Source organism: Phoenix dactylifera, unplaced genomic scaffold (assembly GCF_009389715.1).
Source record: "Phoenix dactylifera cultivar Barhee BC4 unplaced genomic scaffold, palm_55x_up_171113_PBpolish2nd_filt_p 002591F, whole genome shotgun sequence".
Taxonomy (NCBI): Eukaryota; Viridiplantae; Streptophyta; class Magnoliopsida; order Arecales; family Arecaceae; genus Phoenix; species Phoenix dactylifera.
The window spans coordinates 5,419-25,933 of NW_024069761.1; the positions used below are offsets into that span (position 1 = coordinate 5,419).

General features: G+C 35.0%; 1 protein-coding gene across 1 annotated transcript; it reads right to left on the reverse strand.

Moving 5' to 3' along the window:
* Positions 1-475: 475 nt before the first annotated feature.
* LOC120109716 (protein HAPLESS 2-like) lies at positions 476-18,003 on the reverse strand. Its single transcript, XM_039123426.1, has 10 exons — positions 17,814-18,003; positions 13,449-13,529; positions 13,254-13,354; positions 8,248-8,365; positions 6,949-6,981; positions 4,273-4,366; positions 4,050-4,138; positions 3,168-3,286; positions 607-708; positions 476-518 (listed from the first exon to the last, which is right to left on the reverse strand). The coding sequence occupies exons 1-10, from the start codon at positions 17,958-17,960 to the stop codon at positions 476-478; spliced, it is 927 nt and encodes a 308-aa protein (XP_038979354.1). The 5' UTR covers positions 17,961-18,003.
* Positions 18,004-20,515: the final 2,512 nt, after the last annotated feature.

The window sequence follows — 20,515 nt, forward strand, 5'->3', positions numbered from 1 at the left end:
TATCTTCACCATATTTTTTTGAATGAAGATGTTCTCCACGAACCCTACCATGAACATGTTTTTGCCTCACTAGTTTCTCTTCATTATATTTTGTTCCTTCATCTCTCGTAGCACCCATCTCTCTTGATGGTGCCCCATTCCAACTCAAGTTGTAGCTTTGCCGAGAATTTAATACGTCCTTATTATGCTTATGCTTGTGCCTCTGTTTATGAGCACGTAGCTGAGTATCATGTTTGAGATGGTAATGATCACTCACTGCCCACTCAGGTTGCTTGTGAAGCAAATGGTGAGTATGCTACTATTTTGCTTCTTTTGCACATAGGAAGGATGTAGCCTGTCTTTGTGATGCACACGGTGGCCATTATCTTCATGGTATCGAATGCGAGACTGGTTGGTATGTTTTCCATGCATTGAATAAAATCTGTTTCTTTGATTTCCATCTCCAAATCGATCATCCCACCAATCATAAAGTGGATCAAAAAATCCTTTCTGATGTAACAGCCACAGAAGCATAACAACTGCAAAACCAGATACAGCCCATTGTAAAATTTTGATATGTATGGATAACTGCCATAGCGGAATGGTCACTGAGATGATGGACAATACCTGTTTGGAAAAATTGCTAGAAGTAGCCCAAACATTAATATCCAACCCACACATATATATTTTATGTGGCAATTGAAATCAAAGAAATTCGAGCATTTACTTCTGTCTCAAAGAAAATTGAATGTTAGATGTGCAGCAAGGAGAAAACTTCATTTCATCAACATAAATAGAAAAATAGAAACTAGACTTAACATGTCCATCAGTCCACAAATGAGGTAAGCTATATAAAATAAGCATGCCGTTTAACATGTATGAGAAAGAACATGGATGCCTTGATCATCAAAAGGAGGAAGAATCATTTTAAACATTCTTTATAGGCTGAGATACTATGAGAGTGCTCAATCAGCCAACTAATCAAGCTCAATCAGAAGTTATTTTCAAGCCTGAAATGCAGAAGCAAGCTTGACTCGTTCCCTGTTTCTCCTTTAATCAAGCTTGATTGAGCCTATGGAGCTGAGTGAAAAGAGCCTATTTCAAATGGCTCGATACCCTGAAATCGTGCTCTAACCCAGCTTGGTTTAATTTCAGGCTTGAAATTTAAAGTATTGGTTATACAAACATAATTCATGCCACAACATCGATTCTTCCACCTTTAATTTTTGGATCGAGCTTTGATTTCTGCTGTTTATTGATTTTGATGGCTATATGTAGTAAGACTCCGCCACGGAAGTTCAATTTTTGGTCACCAACACTCTTAGAGAAACCCTACTGCATTGCTACAACAAAAGTATTTACAAATACAAGTTGAATACAATTTGGTTTCCATTTTGGAATATTGAGCATCTCTATTCTAATATATAACTGAAACTCCAGAGTGGAATGTTTTTGAAGCTCAGTGTCTCCGCATTTCGATCATTATGTTCATAGCATATGGCATACCCTAGTATAGGTGATCACAACTTCATCAAATATCACTTTTTTTACAATATTCCTCAACTGATTTCATCTGATCCACCATAAGTTTGAAAAAGTTGTTAGCATTTGTTCGCAATGATTGAATGTTTGATAAGTGTCAATGCTAATGCCTTGACATTTTAAATTGCAGCAAAGCACTGTCTCATTTTCAGTTGTCTTTTTTATACCATAGTATGCTTCCTTTTTTACTTTAGCTCTCCTTGTAATGACAATTTCACCATTTTTTTAGCTTATAATTTTTTACCGAGATTTCACCATCACTGTAAGTCAGCACTCATCTCACAACATCTATGAGTATATTATATTTAAATGCAACAAAAAGATTCCTAAGTTTGACTCTTTTACATGAAAATAATTTCTGCACATTAAGTCATAGATTAGTATCAACTGGGGAAAAATATTCTAGTTCACATAGCCATTTCTGCCTTTTATGAATAACAATATCTGATCTATCAATTCGATTCATAATCGAGAATTGCATAGTACAACATACGAAAATCTTTTATTTTATCCAAAAATTCATGAGACATCTTTATACATTAATTATAGTTACCAGGAAATAAGCTGCTTTTTAAAATCACAAATATGTAATTATGAGTTTGGATGCATTGAAGTTCATTCAAATGCCTGGATGATTAGTTTGTTACACAGACTGACACCATCTCAAAAAGGTGATTTACCTGATCAAGTCACTTTAAACTCGTTCTAATATCTCAAAATTTCTATGGCCTGTGTCAAAAAGGTGATAAAGTCAGGTGATTATCTAATTCTAACTGATAAAGGCACTTTAAACTGGTTCTAATATGTCAGAATTTTTAATGCGTAGATCAGAAAGGTGATAAACCCTGGAGAAGGCCAGTCATTCCCTGGATATATGCCAGAAAAAAAGAATCAGGATTGTTATACCTGACAGTTGGTCAACAATCTTCATTGTAGGATAATCTGATTTCATAAGTATGGTGGAATGAAGATATTCCATCCTTTTATCCCACCTTATGTTTGAAAGGAACAGAAATCCATTATCAATCAATAAGAGAAAAGAAAGGGATGTATGTTTTATTCAATAAAAAGTAACTACAGTTCAGTCGGCTGTACCATAGTACTATGTAATTAAATGGGGATAAAATAATTTTATGCAAACACAAATTAAGACTAATCCCATTATAAACTGAAATTAACTGCATCTTTTGTGCACATCAAATTTTAACCTAACAATCCTATCCCGTTTCGAAATTAGGCCTAAAGATACTTCAAGGGACTCCCAAACATGTAAACTGTCCATCATTCAACCAATGTTGTTTGATTTGTCACATTCAGAAGATGACGTCGTGCACATTCTTATCCTTTGCTACACAAACTGCAGGCTGATACCATAACTTTCAAAATGACTGCATACTATATATACATTTTTCAAGTTTTCTCTATTATCTAGGAATTGATATAATGTACTTCATAATCAGGGGTCAATTAATGGAAGGTCTTAAGTATCATTTTCAAAGGATCCAACAAAAAAAAAAAAAACTCAAAAGCTCTCATGAATGTGAAAACAATCTCAAGAAAAAGCATGACTTTGTTTAAGAAAGAAGAAAGTCAGTTGCTGCTATTGGATGAAAGAAACTAGAATAAGAAAATTAGAAAAGGCATACCTGCATGTTTTACCAGTAAAGAAATCGACCAAACCAACCCATATTGAATTCCACATGTTCTTGATAGATTCAAAAAATCCTTTTATACCATGTTCCTTTGATTCATTAGCTGGAACAATCTGCAACGTTGTAGATTATTAAATTGGAAGAAAATAGTTGTATTGACTATCGAGAATGAAAACTTGCTAAAATGGTACTGACAAATATAGTTATGCTGAAAATGCTTGGTTATGGTGATTTTGCAAAGCACATCGATTTGACCTAGGTCGATGTAGTCAATCCCATCATGGAAGTATTAAGTTTTTTATGGTTTTTCCTTCAAGGACCTTGAGGATATCTGTACCTTGCAAATCCCATCAACAGATGAAGTTTCATCAACTAAAGAAACTTGAAAAAGTACATAGTAGATTGCAAATTGACCAGACTTCTCAATAAATGCATCATGTTGTATTCTAAACCTTTATAAGAACTTTTGGTTTTCCCTATTCTTCATTCGTAATCTCATCCCATCTAGCTATATCACACTTCCACCTCAGAAGCCCAATCTCTACTACGGTCAGACTATGAATATGGCTCTCTTGCCCAATATTCCAAGCCAGACAACAGTTTGCTCTAATTGTTTGTCTTATATGATTTATCTATGAATCTCCTCCATATGCATCATTTAGCAGTAATTTTCCATCCAAATTCTTCTAATCATATTAGGGACCACCATAAGTAACTTACTCCATGAATATTCAACAGGAGTCAATAAAGAAATGCACAAAAAAAAGTTAAATGGTTGTTATTTGTTCAAAATTAGATGCTGGATCAACAATTATAGAACGAAAAATGAACAGGCAACTCAATAAGAAAAAAAACTCTAGGCACTGTTTGAGAAACCTGTGATCCATTTTCAAGAATGGTAGCTGTAGTGGTGAATTGGCACTCTGCTCGATCAACTTCAGCAAAATCTGAAGCCTTGAGAATAGCTGCACTCAGGGAGTGGTATTTGAAATACAAGCATACAAACTTACAACCATTTGAAAAAAAATGCAATAGACAAAGCAAATGAAATATTGGCAATTTGGCACTGCTTGTTTCTCTTCTGGCCATCACAACATACCTGCACAATGATACTTTGAAGCTTGATCTGTATTTGGATATATGTAAAATGAGCGAGTAACAACTTCATCAGGTTTCATTATAAAGAATTGTTCCTGCAGTTATTTGGAAAAATCATTTATAAAATAAAATCATTTAAAGAATTTGAATCAACAATTTTAATAATTAGTACAAGAATGTGCATTGGCATGCTTAATTAAAAAATAGCCTTCTATTCCATCGAAATAAAGAGCATTGGGAATATTTTACTACTATAAGCATGATAGATCCAAAATGGCCTTTCAGTTGTTAATAAGAACATTTGGAATATTTTTTTTTTTTGACTAGTTTGACCTATAAGCTTTCTTTTGTTGTAGGATAAGTTGGGATAACTGGTGGAATATGGAGGTATTCCAACAAAATAGCCTACATTTTTCTGGAACAAGTTATGCAGCTCTACAGGAATAAAACCCCTTTTAACTAGACATCATTTTACCAGTGGAGGCCAAATAAAGTTATCTCAAAGAAACCTGGGCAAGTGACTCTTTATAAGGAGGATTAAGGACATGTGGCCCCAATCCATGCTGCCAACCTCAGATTGGACCAGCGACTAATGGTCCTAGGATGCACCTTAGATGTTGATCTGCTTAGAAGGAACACAAGCACAACTGGGTGCATACAGGATGACACTGATGTGTGATGGGGCCAACCAAAAGAAACATCATCAACTTCTTGGTGACTATGAAAGGTCAATGGTCTTCCATAAGTTAGCAGATAATTCTAATGAGGTTCATGACACCTCATATATCTTAAAGCTAATGGAGACAATTATTCATATGCTGTTCAGGTGATTAATTTTCAAAGCAGAAAAGAATCTAATGGAGAAAAGGAAACACTTGTCTTGGATCCCATGTGCAGCATTTGCATAGACATCGTGCTGAAGGAGATTGACAGCTTGCCATGAGTGCATCTAGTAGTGGAGAGTAGGTAATCTATATCTAAATACACCTCTATAAAAATCACTAGGTACTACTACTAGTGAAGTTGCGCACACAGGGGGAGCTGCTGAGGCAGGCCTGGTGTGACATGATCTGCCACTAACTACATTACATTTAAGAGTCTCATTGTTAAGATAGTTGAGCTCAAGATGATTTTTTCCCCCTCTCCCTCCCTCCCCTGCTTACTCTCTCTTTTCCTCTCTTTCCTTCTCCTTCTGCCCCTCCGGCAACAGGTTTCGTTTCCATTGCTGGAACCATCCCAGTCTGCCGCCGGGACGGCTCGGTACGATTGGACTGCCTGGTTCGAGCCGGTTTCACCAACCTTAGTTAATCATATTATTCATTGAGCAGAAATAAATAAACAGGAGTTTGGTGAGCCATCCCAAGGATGTGATGGTTTTATATCAACAACATTATTCTATCAATAACTGAGACAATGAAGGCTAAGACAAGATGCATTAGGAAAGGTAAAACAAGGTGGGATCCATGAAAGGTAAAAGTTTCATAATAGTAACAGGTGCATGACATCAACAACTTTAGAAATTTAATATAAATCATTATAAGACTATGGAATTAAATATTCAGATAAATGTTCCTCAAAATAAAGCCGAGTGGGAGAAGCCACCTATGAATATAACATAATAGCAAGTACCACCTTCACAACAAGATGGTGCAAAAAATTAAGAAAAAGAGTTGCTTTTTGGTAAATTAGACTTATGCATGGCATGAAAGATGATAGAGGGATTAGACAAAGGGCTACATCAACTACAATATGCTCAATTTTAGTATTAGACAAGATGTGCTACCGAAAGGACATAGAATAGAGAAAAATGGCAATGTGACATCTTGCAAAGGAAAACCGGTCAAAAGGCGGATATGATTAACTTAATAAGATCTGATCAACTTAATATGCGAGTTACCAAAATTTACAATTCACTTTAGTGGCCAGGTGTGACATTGGAACAAGCTTGGAGTAGATGCTTTGATTTGAAGATCAATTACATGTAATGATAAATGCTTGAATCATCCTTGACATTCTTTAAACTTCTCACAGAAGGCCAATGGTTAGCTTAGACATACCATGTTATAAGTGGGACAAGCTGTGAGAAACTTTGTTCCGATTATTAATAATCGCACAACTACACAAAGAATAAAAAATACAAAACATGTACAGCATGCATTTGCATAAAGTACAATGCTGTATATGATCTTATTTGCTCAAACATTTTCTAGAGTACAAAATCTAGTTTTAGAATATTGGTAGTGCTGCAAAGAAAAGGATCCATCTACAAAACATAATACTTCACGCATAATGATGTAAAAGATTATATTATAACATACAAATGAAATATTTACTATCTACAATAAACTCTTAAAGAGTATGACTGTGCAGTGAGCATATGCATATTCTGTGGGAAAATCTGTTTTCTTCTACTATGAAGCACAAAATGTTACAAAGGTTGTTTTTAGCAGGTGAAAAACAATAAGGAGCAGAAGACGATCGTCTACTTTCACAACCATGGAGTCTCAAAATGAATTCACATGTTACTAATTACAGGACCCACTCAATGGCATCTAGAATATAGATGTCTTCTATTTGATAATTTTCAAGGGTAAAAATCACTAACAGAAACATATCATCTCACTGCATTATAATTTCATGGAAACATAATAAATATTATACTAAAGATGAAACATACCTCCATATAACTGACACCAGGATGGCAATCAAACTGCAAGATGCAAATCATTAGTTTAAATAGAATTATGAAAATAAGAAATCACTAAATAACATGATAAGAGAAGTGTTCCTAATTCTGACACGCCATGCATAAATTTTAGTTCTTAATTCTTATTATGTGAGAAATAAACCACTACAAAACAATATGTGCACATTATTAGATATATGAAACTATGAAAGTATGAATGTTTGTCTTGTTGTCCTTGCAACAACCAATTATTGAAAAATTGAAATTAAGTTTAATGCATATGGCATAAGAGGACCAACTGAAGGATCACATAAGAAAGTTTGAACTTAAAAAATATCAAGCAAGGTCCGCTGTACCGGTACCGGTCGGCGTACCGGTGGCCGGCTGGACCGGTACTGGTACTGTACCAGCCCGGTATGGCGCAGCGTTGTAGTTGTTTTGAAAAAAAATTGATGTACCGGTGCAAACTGGTCGGTTCGCACTGGTACGATGCCAGTACCAAGCGGTACCGACCGGTACGGATCACGTACTGGTCGGCTCTTCTGAAAAACCATCCGGTACCGGATTCCACGCCGATCTGGTACTGGTCTAGGGCCGGACCAGTACGTACCAGCCCGTACCGTCCGGTACCGGCCGGTACGGCAGACCATGGTTTCAAGTACAATCAAGAATTTGCATTGATACGATATGAGGAGACAATTTTAGAATGGAGGAGAATGGGAACCAATAAGACAGATTAAAATGTTTGCGTTCAATTTCCCTACTTTTATGGGTATTCAAATGGAAAGCATGCCCATACAAACTTGGATACATCAGGTAAACAATTGTTTGTTGGCAGAATGCAAAGTGTGAAATAAATCTCCATTATGTGTCTATCATTTTACCCTTCAAGGCCACAATCCTAAAATGATGGCAGTTTTTGCAAATTCTTTCTTGAAAAGCACCTCCTAAGTCCCTACATCAGCAAAACTGGCACCCGCATTAGGTCAGCAAAACACCTAGCAAGTCCCTATTTATCCTTTAATCAAAAATGACTTTAGCTTATTCTATTTAATATTTATATTTTGTCATGACATAGCATGTGCCATGTGAGGCACTTGCCAGCATGCCTCATACTAGTGGCATTTAAATACTTGATTGGATCATGAGTTCAAAACAATAAAAATAAAACATTAGACTCTCTTCATCAAAAAGTTCAGCTAATCACTTTTTTTTTTTGCAAAGTTCATCATCAAGTACAGCCAAGTGAATAAAAATGTTGGAATAAAAACCCGGCAGGACATAATATACCGTTAAGCTATATGATGCTTCCAGTTTGCCAATGTTCTTAGCTGTTATTGTAGCAATACCAAATTGAGTCAGTGCTTCAAATGTAGGTATATTGATGTTTAAGATCTTGCCAGGACTCCTGTAAGAAAATGATAATTGTTAAAATTATAACACGATGATCCAATTCGGTAACAACATAAACAGAGTGAGGAAACAATTGGAGAAGAACCGAGGTATTTAAGAATGTAAATTTAAATGAACAATTCAACTTAAAAAATATGTTCAACAATAATGTAAAGTACCCCTAATATTGTATAGATCAAGAATTGAATCATTAGCATATATATAATTCTCATCTGTACATACCTGGATGTTGGCCATACTTAATTTTATACAGTATTTATGCCAGTTTAAAAGTCCAAAGTGTCAGATGGAGATAGGGTGCAACTTGGACATGGGTCGGGCTAAGGGCAAACCCTAACCCAACCAAACCTAACCAAGTCTCAGGTTGGGATTTCTGTAACCTAAACCAACCTAGTCCCATCTTAAGCTAAATTTAGGTTAGTTGAGTTAGTCAGGTTGGTTTGGTTGTGTCATGGTAATCAAGTTAGATTAGGCTTAATAGCAATTTTAAAGATAGGGGGAAGGTTTTGGGACATTTTAGTTGGATTGATATGTTAGATTGAGGCCTCAAAGGCTCAACCATTCATCAATTTCTTGATACATATAATTTAACAAGGTCAAACATATAAGTAACCTATATGAAGCATGAATATGAATTGAAAACATGATATGAATTATTTATTTCTTCATAGATTAGGTTGGGTCAAGTTGAGTTGGATTAGAGATAGGTCGGGATTTCTAAGCCTAGCCGCTATCAATAAAACGTCAATGCAGCCCTATCCAATGAGTGGGTTGGGAGTGCAAGTTTAGGTTGAGCATAACACTAGTTGCATCCCTAGATGCGGATCCTAGACTAGTCGTATACGCACATACATTAAGATATTACCGTACTTAAATGAATTCACTTTGTTACAAGACATTTCTGATATATATATATATATATATAGAGAGAGAGAGAGAGAGAGAGATTTAAGATGACTCATTCAAAACATATAACTTTGAAATCGATCAGGAAGCATATAACCTTTTCATTTGGTAAATGACCCATGAAACTAGCATTGGGAGGTGTGATGCATGTGAGTTGAATCAATGGCCCCACCTGATTAAAAAAAATCTATTAATTATGTCACCTGACAAACACCAGTCCGATTTCTGGAGGTGCAGTTTTTTTGTTTTTAACTCACCCCTGTTTGATTAAAAAAAACTTTATTAATTATGTCACCTGACAAACACCACTCCAATTTTTGGGAGGTGCAGTTCTCTTGTTTTTATGTCTTAGAGAAATGAGTTCTATTTAATAAAAGATGGGAGTATTTTAAAGGTAGGAAAGCGGTGGGCTCAAGACCTCATGGATAGACAGCTCAAGGTTGTTTGCGTTATGACAAAGTACCAGGTTGAGTATTGTGACCGTAACTTTGACAGAATTTCTTTCTTAGAAAATTTCTAGAAATGAGAAATTCATAGAACCAATGGAGAGCTCATCAATTGCTAGATAATTTGTAGAACAAATGGAGCTAACAACTCCCAACACATTTTAACAGGGTGATATATCTAGTCTCTCTTTTTCTGCTCATCAACAAGTGTCCCATCTTAGTTTATCAATTAACATATGGTATATCACCAATCTCTATTCAGCTGCTATTTAAATCTTGGTTTGTTTGTACCAGTTTTAATCAAAAACAACTAAAGAACATCCTATCTACATTTATTAAATTCCCTTCATTCATTTGATAAAAATTTATTAAGACTGCCCGCCGCCATTTTGAACTTTTCAACCTTGCTTGGCAGGTGATTACCACTTTTAAAAAAAGGGAAGAAAACACTTCAAATTATAATTTATTCTGCCTGCAAGCTGGCATGTGTAGGTACATAAAGAAGCATAATCATGTTAGTGGATTGTTTAAATATACACTAGCTATTTTTATTTTCTCTCCAAACATAATATTGTGAATAGCTTATGATAATGAAATGACATAATTTGAATTTTGAAGTTATATCATCATGTACAAGAAATAATCATAGATAGGAATTATTTTCAGCATTTGACAGTGAACATCACCACAAGCACAAATATGATGTAGGTATGCCAAATTATGTGCTTGATGTTTATTCTTAAACAATATTATAGCAGAACCAGAATTATGTATTAAAACAATCAGAGAATAAGCCTGTTTCTCCAGACAAATCGATCTTCAAATCCTATTTGAATAGGCAATGTCCCAATGCAGGAGGTGTCACATAGGCAAACATTTTATTCAGGAACATATTCTTAACTGACCTTTAGAAGATATATTTTCTAGATCTGATTCTTACGGCTTGCCCCCAAGTAGCAAAATTGTGTCATGGAGACATTTCAACTTGCCAGGAATTACTGATTCTTTTTGCAAATCCCCTACTCAAACTTGTTATCCTTCCTACTCTTGTCGCCCATTCTTAAATTGTATATTTCAGAGTCTTAAATGAAAGTTATAACAGAATATTTTGTGAAGTGTTGTAATAAAATTCTGGTACATCTGATTTAAAACATTCATGAAAGATACTATGAGACTCCACAAAATATGTGGAAAGAATAAAGATATTTGAGCTTTCTTTTGCATTATAGGATAAGTAAACCTTTCTCCATGACCATTTAAATTTAACTAGTGTTTTTATTTCATATGAGCTTAGACATTGTTTTGCATTGCCAAATTGAACATTCTTTTCCGAAAGCTATGACTTCCCTTCTGAGTAATCTTTTCGTGTCTTGAATTAAGCTTTGTACTTTTGAAGCTATGTTCTTTGAATTGACGATTCTAAACCTAATAATTGTTTTAAATCCAATAGACTCTAATTAGTTTTTATTTAGGGTTTCTTTGCCTTTCAAAATTTGATTCCATTTAAAGTTCGTTTGTTGTTTCAAGGGTTTTGAACCACAAGATTGTTTCAAACTTAGGAGTACTTTTGAGTTCTGGATTGTTTAAATCAGCTTTAGTTTTATTTCTTTTTCATGAATCAAAACTTAAAACTTGTTGCAAAGACTTCATATTTACTTATTCTCGGGAAATTTGGAATTATCCTAAATTAAAACTATGCTTTGCTATTAATATGGAAACTCTGAACTTATATGAGATTTTGAATTGATATTTTGGAATGTGTATGTGTATGTTATAACCAATGTTCTGAACCCATTGACCGACTTACCCTATTTTTGGCTGGATCGCAGTTCTTGGTTTGAGTTAGACCATGGGTCACCCATAGAAGACTGGTTACAACTTGAAATTTCATATTTTTGAATACCTACATCATTGGTATCTTTGGAGCATTTTATAAGCGTTTTGTAAAGCATTTGCCATGTTTTATAAATTGGGAATATAATAAATTTGAAAGACATGTGAAGTTGTAGCCAGGTGGTATATTTGGCCTCCTTCGACAAGGATTTCTTCGAACATCTAGCGAAGTGGTCTATATGGAATCATTCAATTTATGGATGAGGATTTGAAGGCATATATGGACCTCAAGGACCTTTTAAGGCCTCATCTGCATCAGCAGGGAGGATTTATGTGGCCTCATCTGGATTGCTGGTTCACCAATGAGGATTTATATGGGCTCATATACAGCAAGTATTTATGTGGCCTCAAGATATAAGTCAAACGTTGTAAGAGAATATGAAATTATGTGAAATACAGGAGCTTTTCAAAATACATATAGTGTTTTGGCCATTTGATTTCTAACAAGTGTTCAGTTTATGATTTTTTTGTAAATTATTTATACTCTTTCCAAAATTTAATTTAAACCTTGTATCACATGCTATTTATCATTGAAAAATTTGGTTAGGAGGTTTTATAACAAACGATTTCAGTGAATTTCCACATGAGCTTTCCATTAATAATTATGATAAAATGTTTTCTTTTCAAGTCATTTGTTATTTTGTGACCCTTAAGGGTTTTAGATCATGCTAGGAACTTACTAAGCTTTGTGGCTTACTTCATTTATTACACAATTTTCACAATGATTAGTGAGAGCTCTAGTGGGTTTATTTGAAGAAGTGGATTCGCTATTTTGGAGGTTAACATTTGGATCCAATGATCAGAATGACATGGGTAATGTCTCAGTTTGTAACTTTGAAGATATTGCATTATGTGTGTAACCTATGTTTAAGGTTGTAAATATATTTCTATTATAGACATTATTTGATTCTAATATATTTTTTTATTTATACTTTGTCAGATCATATGCATTTTATTGAGATCATGAAATATTATTGGTATTTAGATCAATTTTGATGATAACATATCGGGATTTGAATAAGTTGGGACCTCGGGGTGGCATCCTATGGTTGGTCAAAGACAATAAATGCATCAAGCATATTGGAAGATCAACTTTGTTTTTTCAGTATATTAGAAGATTGTCTTTAGTTAGTATATGCATCAAGCAGCAACAATCTTGCTTTTATGAGATGTGATATCAACAGTACTAAGAAGAGATGATAGTGCCAAGGTGCTAATAGATGAGAGTTTTAACATAATAAGGCAGAATGTGTTCATTAGAAGCAAAATCATGCTTCAGATTGTTGTGCAGCAATACATTAACTTGATGCTAAAGAAAATGAGGATGACAAAAGTCATGTTTATAAAACAGGCATGGCAAGTATCATGCATAATCGCCAAATAATTAATATTGTTGTCCTCTTCCTCTTGTACAGTGATGATTTAATTTTTATCAAAAGAAATATGGACTTCTCCTAAATATAAAGAACAAATATATGTATTTGTAACTATTTACATGTGCATGAGTATGCAAGCATGAGATACAAATGCAAATATCAATTTATAAAATGGACTAATTGCTTGAAGATGATCCATGATCACAAAAAGTAAAACATTGGTGTCTTTTAGTACTATGTACTGAACAATTCAGCTGGATACCTTTGATAAACATATTCTATATCATCAGCATTCAGTTCTATAAGTAAATTAGTGTTAAGGACTTCAGTGATTCCGACAGAAAATGAATGAGATCCTGCATTCTGCAAAAAGTTGGAATAGAAGTTCAAATGAATGTCCAAAATTCAGAAAATAAAATCAATTTTAGAAGGGATAATAAAATTATAAGAACATAACTGGATGTTGGTTGATTCTTTCGAACCTTCGCTCAACAACATATTGTGGTGGTTGATTCCTACTTATCCGATTTTGGTCAGCCTGTTTGAGAAAAGTTAATAAAGAGTCCTAGATCCCTCATGCAGACATTATCAATTGGTTGAAAACTTGAAATAACACCATAATGTTGCAAAGCACTCCAAACCAAAACAAATTGGACATGAGTAGTCCCCCTTTAGTGATACTTAAAGTTTCACACATTTTAGTATAAACATGCAATATGCATATATTAAAAGGTACTTTAGCTTGTCATATGCAGATTAAATTATTGCTTATCATGCTGGTGTTGGTCAAAGGATGGAATAGTGCACATCATATCATATTTGTAGGCACTTGGCATGGATTGGTATAGAAATATAAATGTAAAATAATCTCCAACTAAGATGTTAAGACATGTTATGTTATTCAATATTTAATATAAGAAATATTTTAAACTATGAAAAACTTTTACTAATCTATAAAATTTAGGATCATAAATAGTCCTCAATACAAATGTTGATTGTATCTCAAGATAGTAGCTTTCGAGCATGTGCGATCCATACAAGAAGAATGAATGGATCAAGCCCCGTTTGATTTGAGTCTAATTTTGATTCAAGTATCTTGCGAAATAAAGCCTTATTTTCTCTTGATCATTCTCCCTTCTCTTTCTTTAAATCTAAGGATTCTTAAACGAAGCACCCTGAATTTTAGAGAACAAAGAGGGCATACAATGGAAACTTATGAATAGAGGCTAATAGATACACAGACAAGATCTGTCGAAATAGGCCAAACCGCCCGGTTCAGGCAGTGTTGAACCGACCCGGTGCGAAACTGGATCAGTTCGCCTAATACATTCGGGTCTGGCCCCGAACCGGCCGGAACCTCTACCGAGCCAACTAGAACCAGTCCTTTACTGATCGGAACTGGCCGGTAAGTGTCCGAACCGGTCGGTTCGGTCAATTAGGTGCAGACTCGGAGCAAACCAGTCGGTTCGCACCGAGTCAATCCGGTTTCGAACCGAATTGACACTATATACTACACCTGATGCTTTTTAAAGCATCAACCATCAAAAAAAATGAAAAAACAAAAAGCACCTGTAGCGCCAATAGAAAGTGTTGAGGAGTTAATACACTCAGATTCAGAAACTAGGAGCAGCAGCAATGGCAGTTCTGGTGGTCATAGATCTGCTGGTCAGAGAGAAAGTGGAGGACAGAAGACCACTGTTTATGAGATACAGCCGCAGAGTGGTCTTCGATTCACTGATGAGTCCTACTTTACGCATGCTACATAGAATAGGGACCACGATGCACAATCTGGTAGAGCCCGCGAGAATATGATTGCATATAGGAGACGAGCTCCTCGAGGTCACTCAAAAGGACACAACACAACTGCAGATGACCTCGCACGTGGAGTAGGATTCATAGACGTATCAGATTTCGAGTCATATATACTGGATTCTATTATCCACAGCCACAGGCAGCCTATGACCAATATGGATACGGAATGGACATGGTGCATTTAAAACATCTTCCAGTGTCTCCTATGTTACGCAATTCGAAGCATCTTACGGATCGAATTTTGTTGCTGGCATATTCAGTGGGCCCCTCCATAGTCATATTATCAGCCAAAGGGCACCTCTTAAAGCCAGAGCTTCAGTGAGAGATCCGAGAGTGCTTATAACCCAGCGCTCATTCTTTATGGAATGAACATACAAGACTACAATGCCGCTTGATTAAATGGATGGGCTGATGTGCCTCCTGACTATGCTGATGATCTGGATACCTACGAGAGGCATCATCACTCGACCCCGATTTTAGATATCAATATGTATGTTGGACTTTAAATATATGTAATTAATTGTATTATTTTTTAATTTTTACGTCACTACTTGATTTGAGAATATTTTATATTGTTCATTTTATAATTTATATCATTTTAAAGCAATAAAATGCATCATCTAGGTTAAACCGGGATCATAGAAATATCAAACAATATCAAAAAAATATCAATAAAATATCAAAAAACATCAAATTAGACTTAAAATTATTAAAAAAGTTCAAAAAGAATGATTACCAATTAGATATTCTTGAAAAATTCAAAAAAATTGGGCGTGCTGGACCGTGAATCGGCACGCCCTACCCATACCGGTTCGATACAGTACCAAACCGTACTGGGCGCCGACCGGTACGGGTTCCAATACCGGTTCGGCGGACCTTGCATACAGATAAGCAAAAAGACGCCTGTAATTTAATATTAGAGATACATCACACAACTTAAAGTGATTCATCATACAAATTAATATTGCTGACACAACAAACATGCTTGCATGTTAACAACATATTTTAGATATCATATAGACATCATTTGTATCATGAAAAAGCTCAAATGACAGTAGTGTGTGAAGCTAATATACTATGATATACCATGGTTTTTAAACTATTATCCCATATAAAATTAACATCTATTATTATTTCAATGTGCAAATCATCTTCAAGTCCTCATCAAATGAAGAAAAAAGATAGGTTAAATTCCTCGAATAGAATGAAAGGCTATTCAAATGGTGGACGATCTGCCTAAGGGTATAAAAAGTGAGAATACATCATAAGCCCATACCATAATATACTAGATAAATCATAGTGCATCAAAGTGATGCATTGATATGGGCTGAGACATTAGAAAGGGTTGATACACACATTATGAAGTTATAAATCCTGGTCTTCTATTAACAACATGCCAACATGGGATAGTACATATCTAGGAATGTTATGGTACAGATGAAATTTTAACACTTAATGTTGTAGTTACACAATGAAATGGTTCCCAGATGTATCATAAAACACAAAGATAAGTACTAAAATAAACACATGTTATATGAGATCATTTATTATAATAGTCAAGCAAAATATTAATTTGACATTCTAATAGTTCCTTATGGAAAGTATAGACTCAATAGCTAAGATACCAAATACAATAAACAAATAAAGAATAAGAATTTCATTCAAACAACATAGACAACTTATTCATTACTAGAAGGGTTAAGGGCTCACTCCAATAAATCCAAACTCAATGATGGAGATTTGATATGGAGGATCACTCTATTGATCATGATCTACATTGCAAAACTACTTTAAAACCAAACATTATTTTTCTAGAGGTCAGTTTTTTATGCTTCAAAAGGTTCAAATATAGAATGCTTTTGAAACACCCCAACTCAGCTGCACTTTAATCATAGTTATTGTATATGGGAGCTAAGTGCTTTATGGTAAGTTGGTAACTATTAATACGTATGAGTATGATCTTCATGGGAATGAGTCGTTTGTACAACAATTGAATAAGTTAGCTATGGACAAGATTTAAGTATTAATAAGACCCTAGGTATGAATTAGAAATGTTAAGGTATTAAATAGCTAATGCTAGAAAGCTATGACCACCTCATGCTTATGCAAACTTATTCTTAGAACCACCTCATGCTTTTTTCAAGGAGAAATAGAGGGGAAGAGAGAGAGAGAGGGAGGGAGGGACAAGAAACGTCTAACTCATGAGACGCGAGGATGGTCAGGAGAGAAGGAAGAGGGGATAGGGCAAAGGAGGATTGTGAGAGGGGACAAGGGAGAGAAGAGAGGAGGATCGAGAGAGAGGGAAGAGGGGATAGAGCAAAGGAGGATTGGGAGAGAGGGAGAGAGGGGAGAAGAGAGATGAGAGAGAAGGATCGGGAGAGAGGGGAGAAGCGAGATGAGAGAGAAGGATCAGGAGAGAGGGGAGAAGAATAGAGATGAGTCATGACTCACGACTCAAATTATAAACCATTGAACCACCCAGATCGGTCCGGAACAACTTGAAATGACCATGAAACCAAGTGGAACCAAATAGTTCCACCCAATTCAAGCTAGATTCCAGCTAGGATCGAATCGGGGAGGCGAACCATCCCGATTCTTGGCTAGTCCGGCCTAGTAAGCCTCGAACTGCTCCCAGTTCGAAGTGGTTCAAATTCGTTCAACGGTCCCTTGGTTTCAATGGTATGATATTTCGCATGATTCATAGTTGCCAAGCATCAAAATCTATTGAATTTTGGATGTCTTGCAAGGTGTAGATCATCATAAATAGTGTGAATTCTTGATTTAGAATGTTTATTATTGATTTTGTGATGGATGGATTAAGGCCTCAATCCTTTCAAAGGGAGAGTAAATGGACTCTCTCTGCGCATACATACATACAAACATACATCCATAAATACATACACATATACATACATATACACATATATAAGGATATCACATACATACAAATACATATACATACTTATATATAATATGGATGTAGGAAACATATATCTGAAAATTTACTTACTTCCCAAAAATTCCATAATTGATTATGCAAACAACTCCATAGTGGTGATGAGCAGAAGTTTGGCTGGCTTCTATATGCTTCATAGCCAACACCAATTTTATTGCATTCAAGACCATCTAATGTGAATCGCACTCTCTCCAATAGCATCCACTTTGAGAAGTTCCTTCCAAGATTTTCTGGTTGACCTGCAGCCCCCTTCAATGCAATAATGTTTAGCATGTAATATGGTAGATGGTGTCAACTCATAAGACATCAAATTATAAATCCTCTGTCACATACATGTTCCACAAAAGTGCTAATCACCAATATGCCTATTAAAATAAGACAATGTATTTTTTTTCTTGAGAGAGTGAGAGGGAGACTTGCCCGCACTTTAATTACCTAAGTCATTGTAATCTTGTGTTGCATAATATGCAACAAGTATTAAAAAGAAATACGGTCAATTGAAAGAACAAGACAATAAAGGACTTTTTAACTTCAAAAGTCAACCATCTTTAAGCCAGTTGTAATTAGAGATTTTCAAAAAATGAATTACTGAAAGCATAAGTAATGGCCAAAGATAGGGAAAGACTAGAACAAAGAATTTCTTTCCTCCTTCCTCATCTCAGCATAAGTTATATAGCCATCTCAAAATAAAACCTTTATAATTTTTTGTTTTTAATCAAGGATAGAATTTGTTTGTCTTTGGTTGGAATTTCCATGATTATGGCTTGAACTTTATACATAGGAAAAGCCACCAAATAAGAACTTTAGTTCTTTTACGGAGGATAATACTGAGAGATACGTAAGTGATTTCTTTAGGTGCTAAGAGACTCGAATATCTTTCTATTTCTTTTTCTCGCTAACTTCATGTCTCCATCATCAGAAATAAGACTGCAAAATGAGAACAAATATCCTCTTGACAAACAACCCAAACTATCATACATGACTTCAGTAACGCGGGACATAAATACATACCTATCTCCCTCTTTTGTACAGTAGATCCAAGATAATGTAAATGTACTTTAGGTTTCTATAGGCCATTAACTTTAGGGCCTTCTTTTCATTTTTATTCTTTTTTCAACTTAATTGCATTGCTTATTATCCATTCAAGTTCTACTTTGTTTCGGAATCTTAATCTCCATTAATGTAACCTGTTCAACTTCTTGCAATTCGAGAAATTAAAGACATAGTGAGATAACTACAAAGCATTAGACAACATAAACTAACTATATATAGGTTGGTACAGACAATGATATTTTAGTAGGAAAAGAAAATAACCAGAAAGAGTTTTGTAAGCAAATCAAGATAAGAGCAAGTATCTAGTACGGTGTTGCATTTGAGTAAAAAGAATTTGCGTAACTAGCGGCTATATCTAAAATAGAAACCAGGCATATGCAATTTGAAATCTGGGAAAAAACTGCCAAGACACCACAATCAAATTGTCAACATACCAGTCGTGGGGTTACAAGATAGAAGTCCTCAAATGATGGAACACTTGTATAGCCACAAAATCACCGATAAGATTTACTCTTAAAAAGTGGTCATTAGATAATACCGTTCTATTTCAGGACCAACAATGACCTCCTGCAGAAAATGTCACCAAGATCAGAATAATTACGAATAGACAAGTACTCTAGCAATCAAATAACAGTGAATCTCCCTCGCAATTAACAGATTTGAACTATAATACACCTAACAAATGACATAAGACAGATCCATAAATAGAGCACAAAGAAGCAAAAAAAAAGAATCTGGTATCAGCCCATGTACAAATAACTCATTTTATACAGGATACGGTAATTGGTTGAGAAACACCATGTAAAGTTTCTAATATCACAAGAAAAGGAAGGATTAGTAAAGGAATAAGAAATAGTGTGAAGGACTGCAATGGTTTTTTCTAATGCCCCATTTGATGTGGTTAGAGTGGGAAAATCTTTAAAACTTTCAGTTTCAAGAACATTGTCAATGTCGTCATTCCTTGGCTTGTCGGCAATCAAAATATACCAAGCAGATATATGTCAACAAAAGTGAGGTTGATACATGTGGAACAATGTACTTGATCAAAACGGCACTATTAAAAAGTTGACACTGTATTGTGTCTAATCTCTGTTCAATTGTAAGTAGGGTGGATAGGTAAACATAATGGCATTCAACATGCTTATCACATAAAGATCAAGCAGTTAAAAATCTGGAAAATGGTGACTGAGGATGAGCTTTCTTTTCCCTAAGCCATTCTGAGGAAGGTCATTGTATTCTAAATTGGGGTAGCTCTCTGTGAAAGTATGTAGGATTCCTTCTGTGTCTGACTAATTCCAATATCAGTCACCCTTACCCCCCCCCCCCCACAAAATTCCTTTTCTGAAACATACTGCTTTTCTGATGCTTTTTATTGTTTACTTTTGCAGAGAATTTTTTCCCTGTTTGTGATGTTGATTGATTTATGTTTTCCTTATTTATGCTGCCAGATTATAGCTTCTACATGATTGGCATAATTGCATATTGTCTCCTATTACCATTGATTTTTGTCTTCATAGTATAATCAGATTATAATATAAAACGTATTAGTGATGAGAAGAGATATGAATTAATCTCTCTTCTTTCTCACACACCATCTTCCTCATGCTTCCTTTTCATAAGTATATCAGATTGTCTCTTCTTTCTCTATGATCTTTTTCCCTTCTTCCAAGCATTTAAGGTATGAAATTAGCATGCTCGCTTAG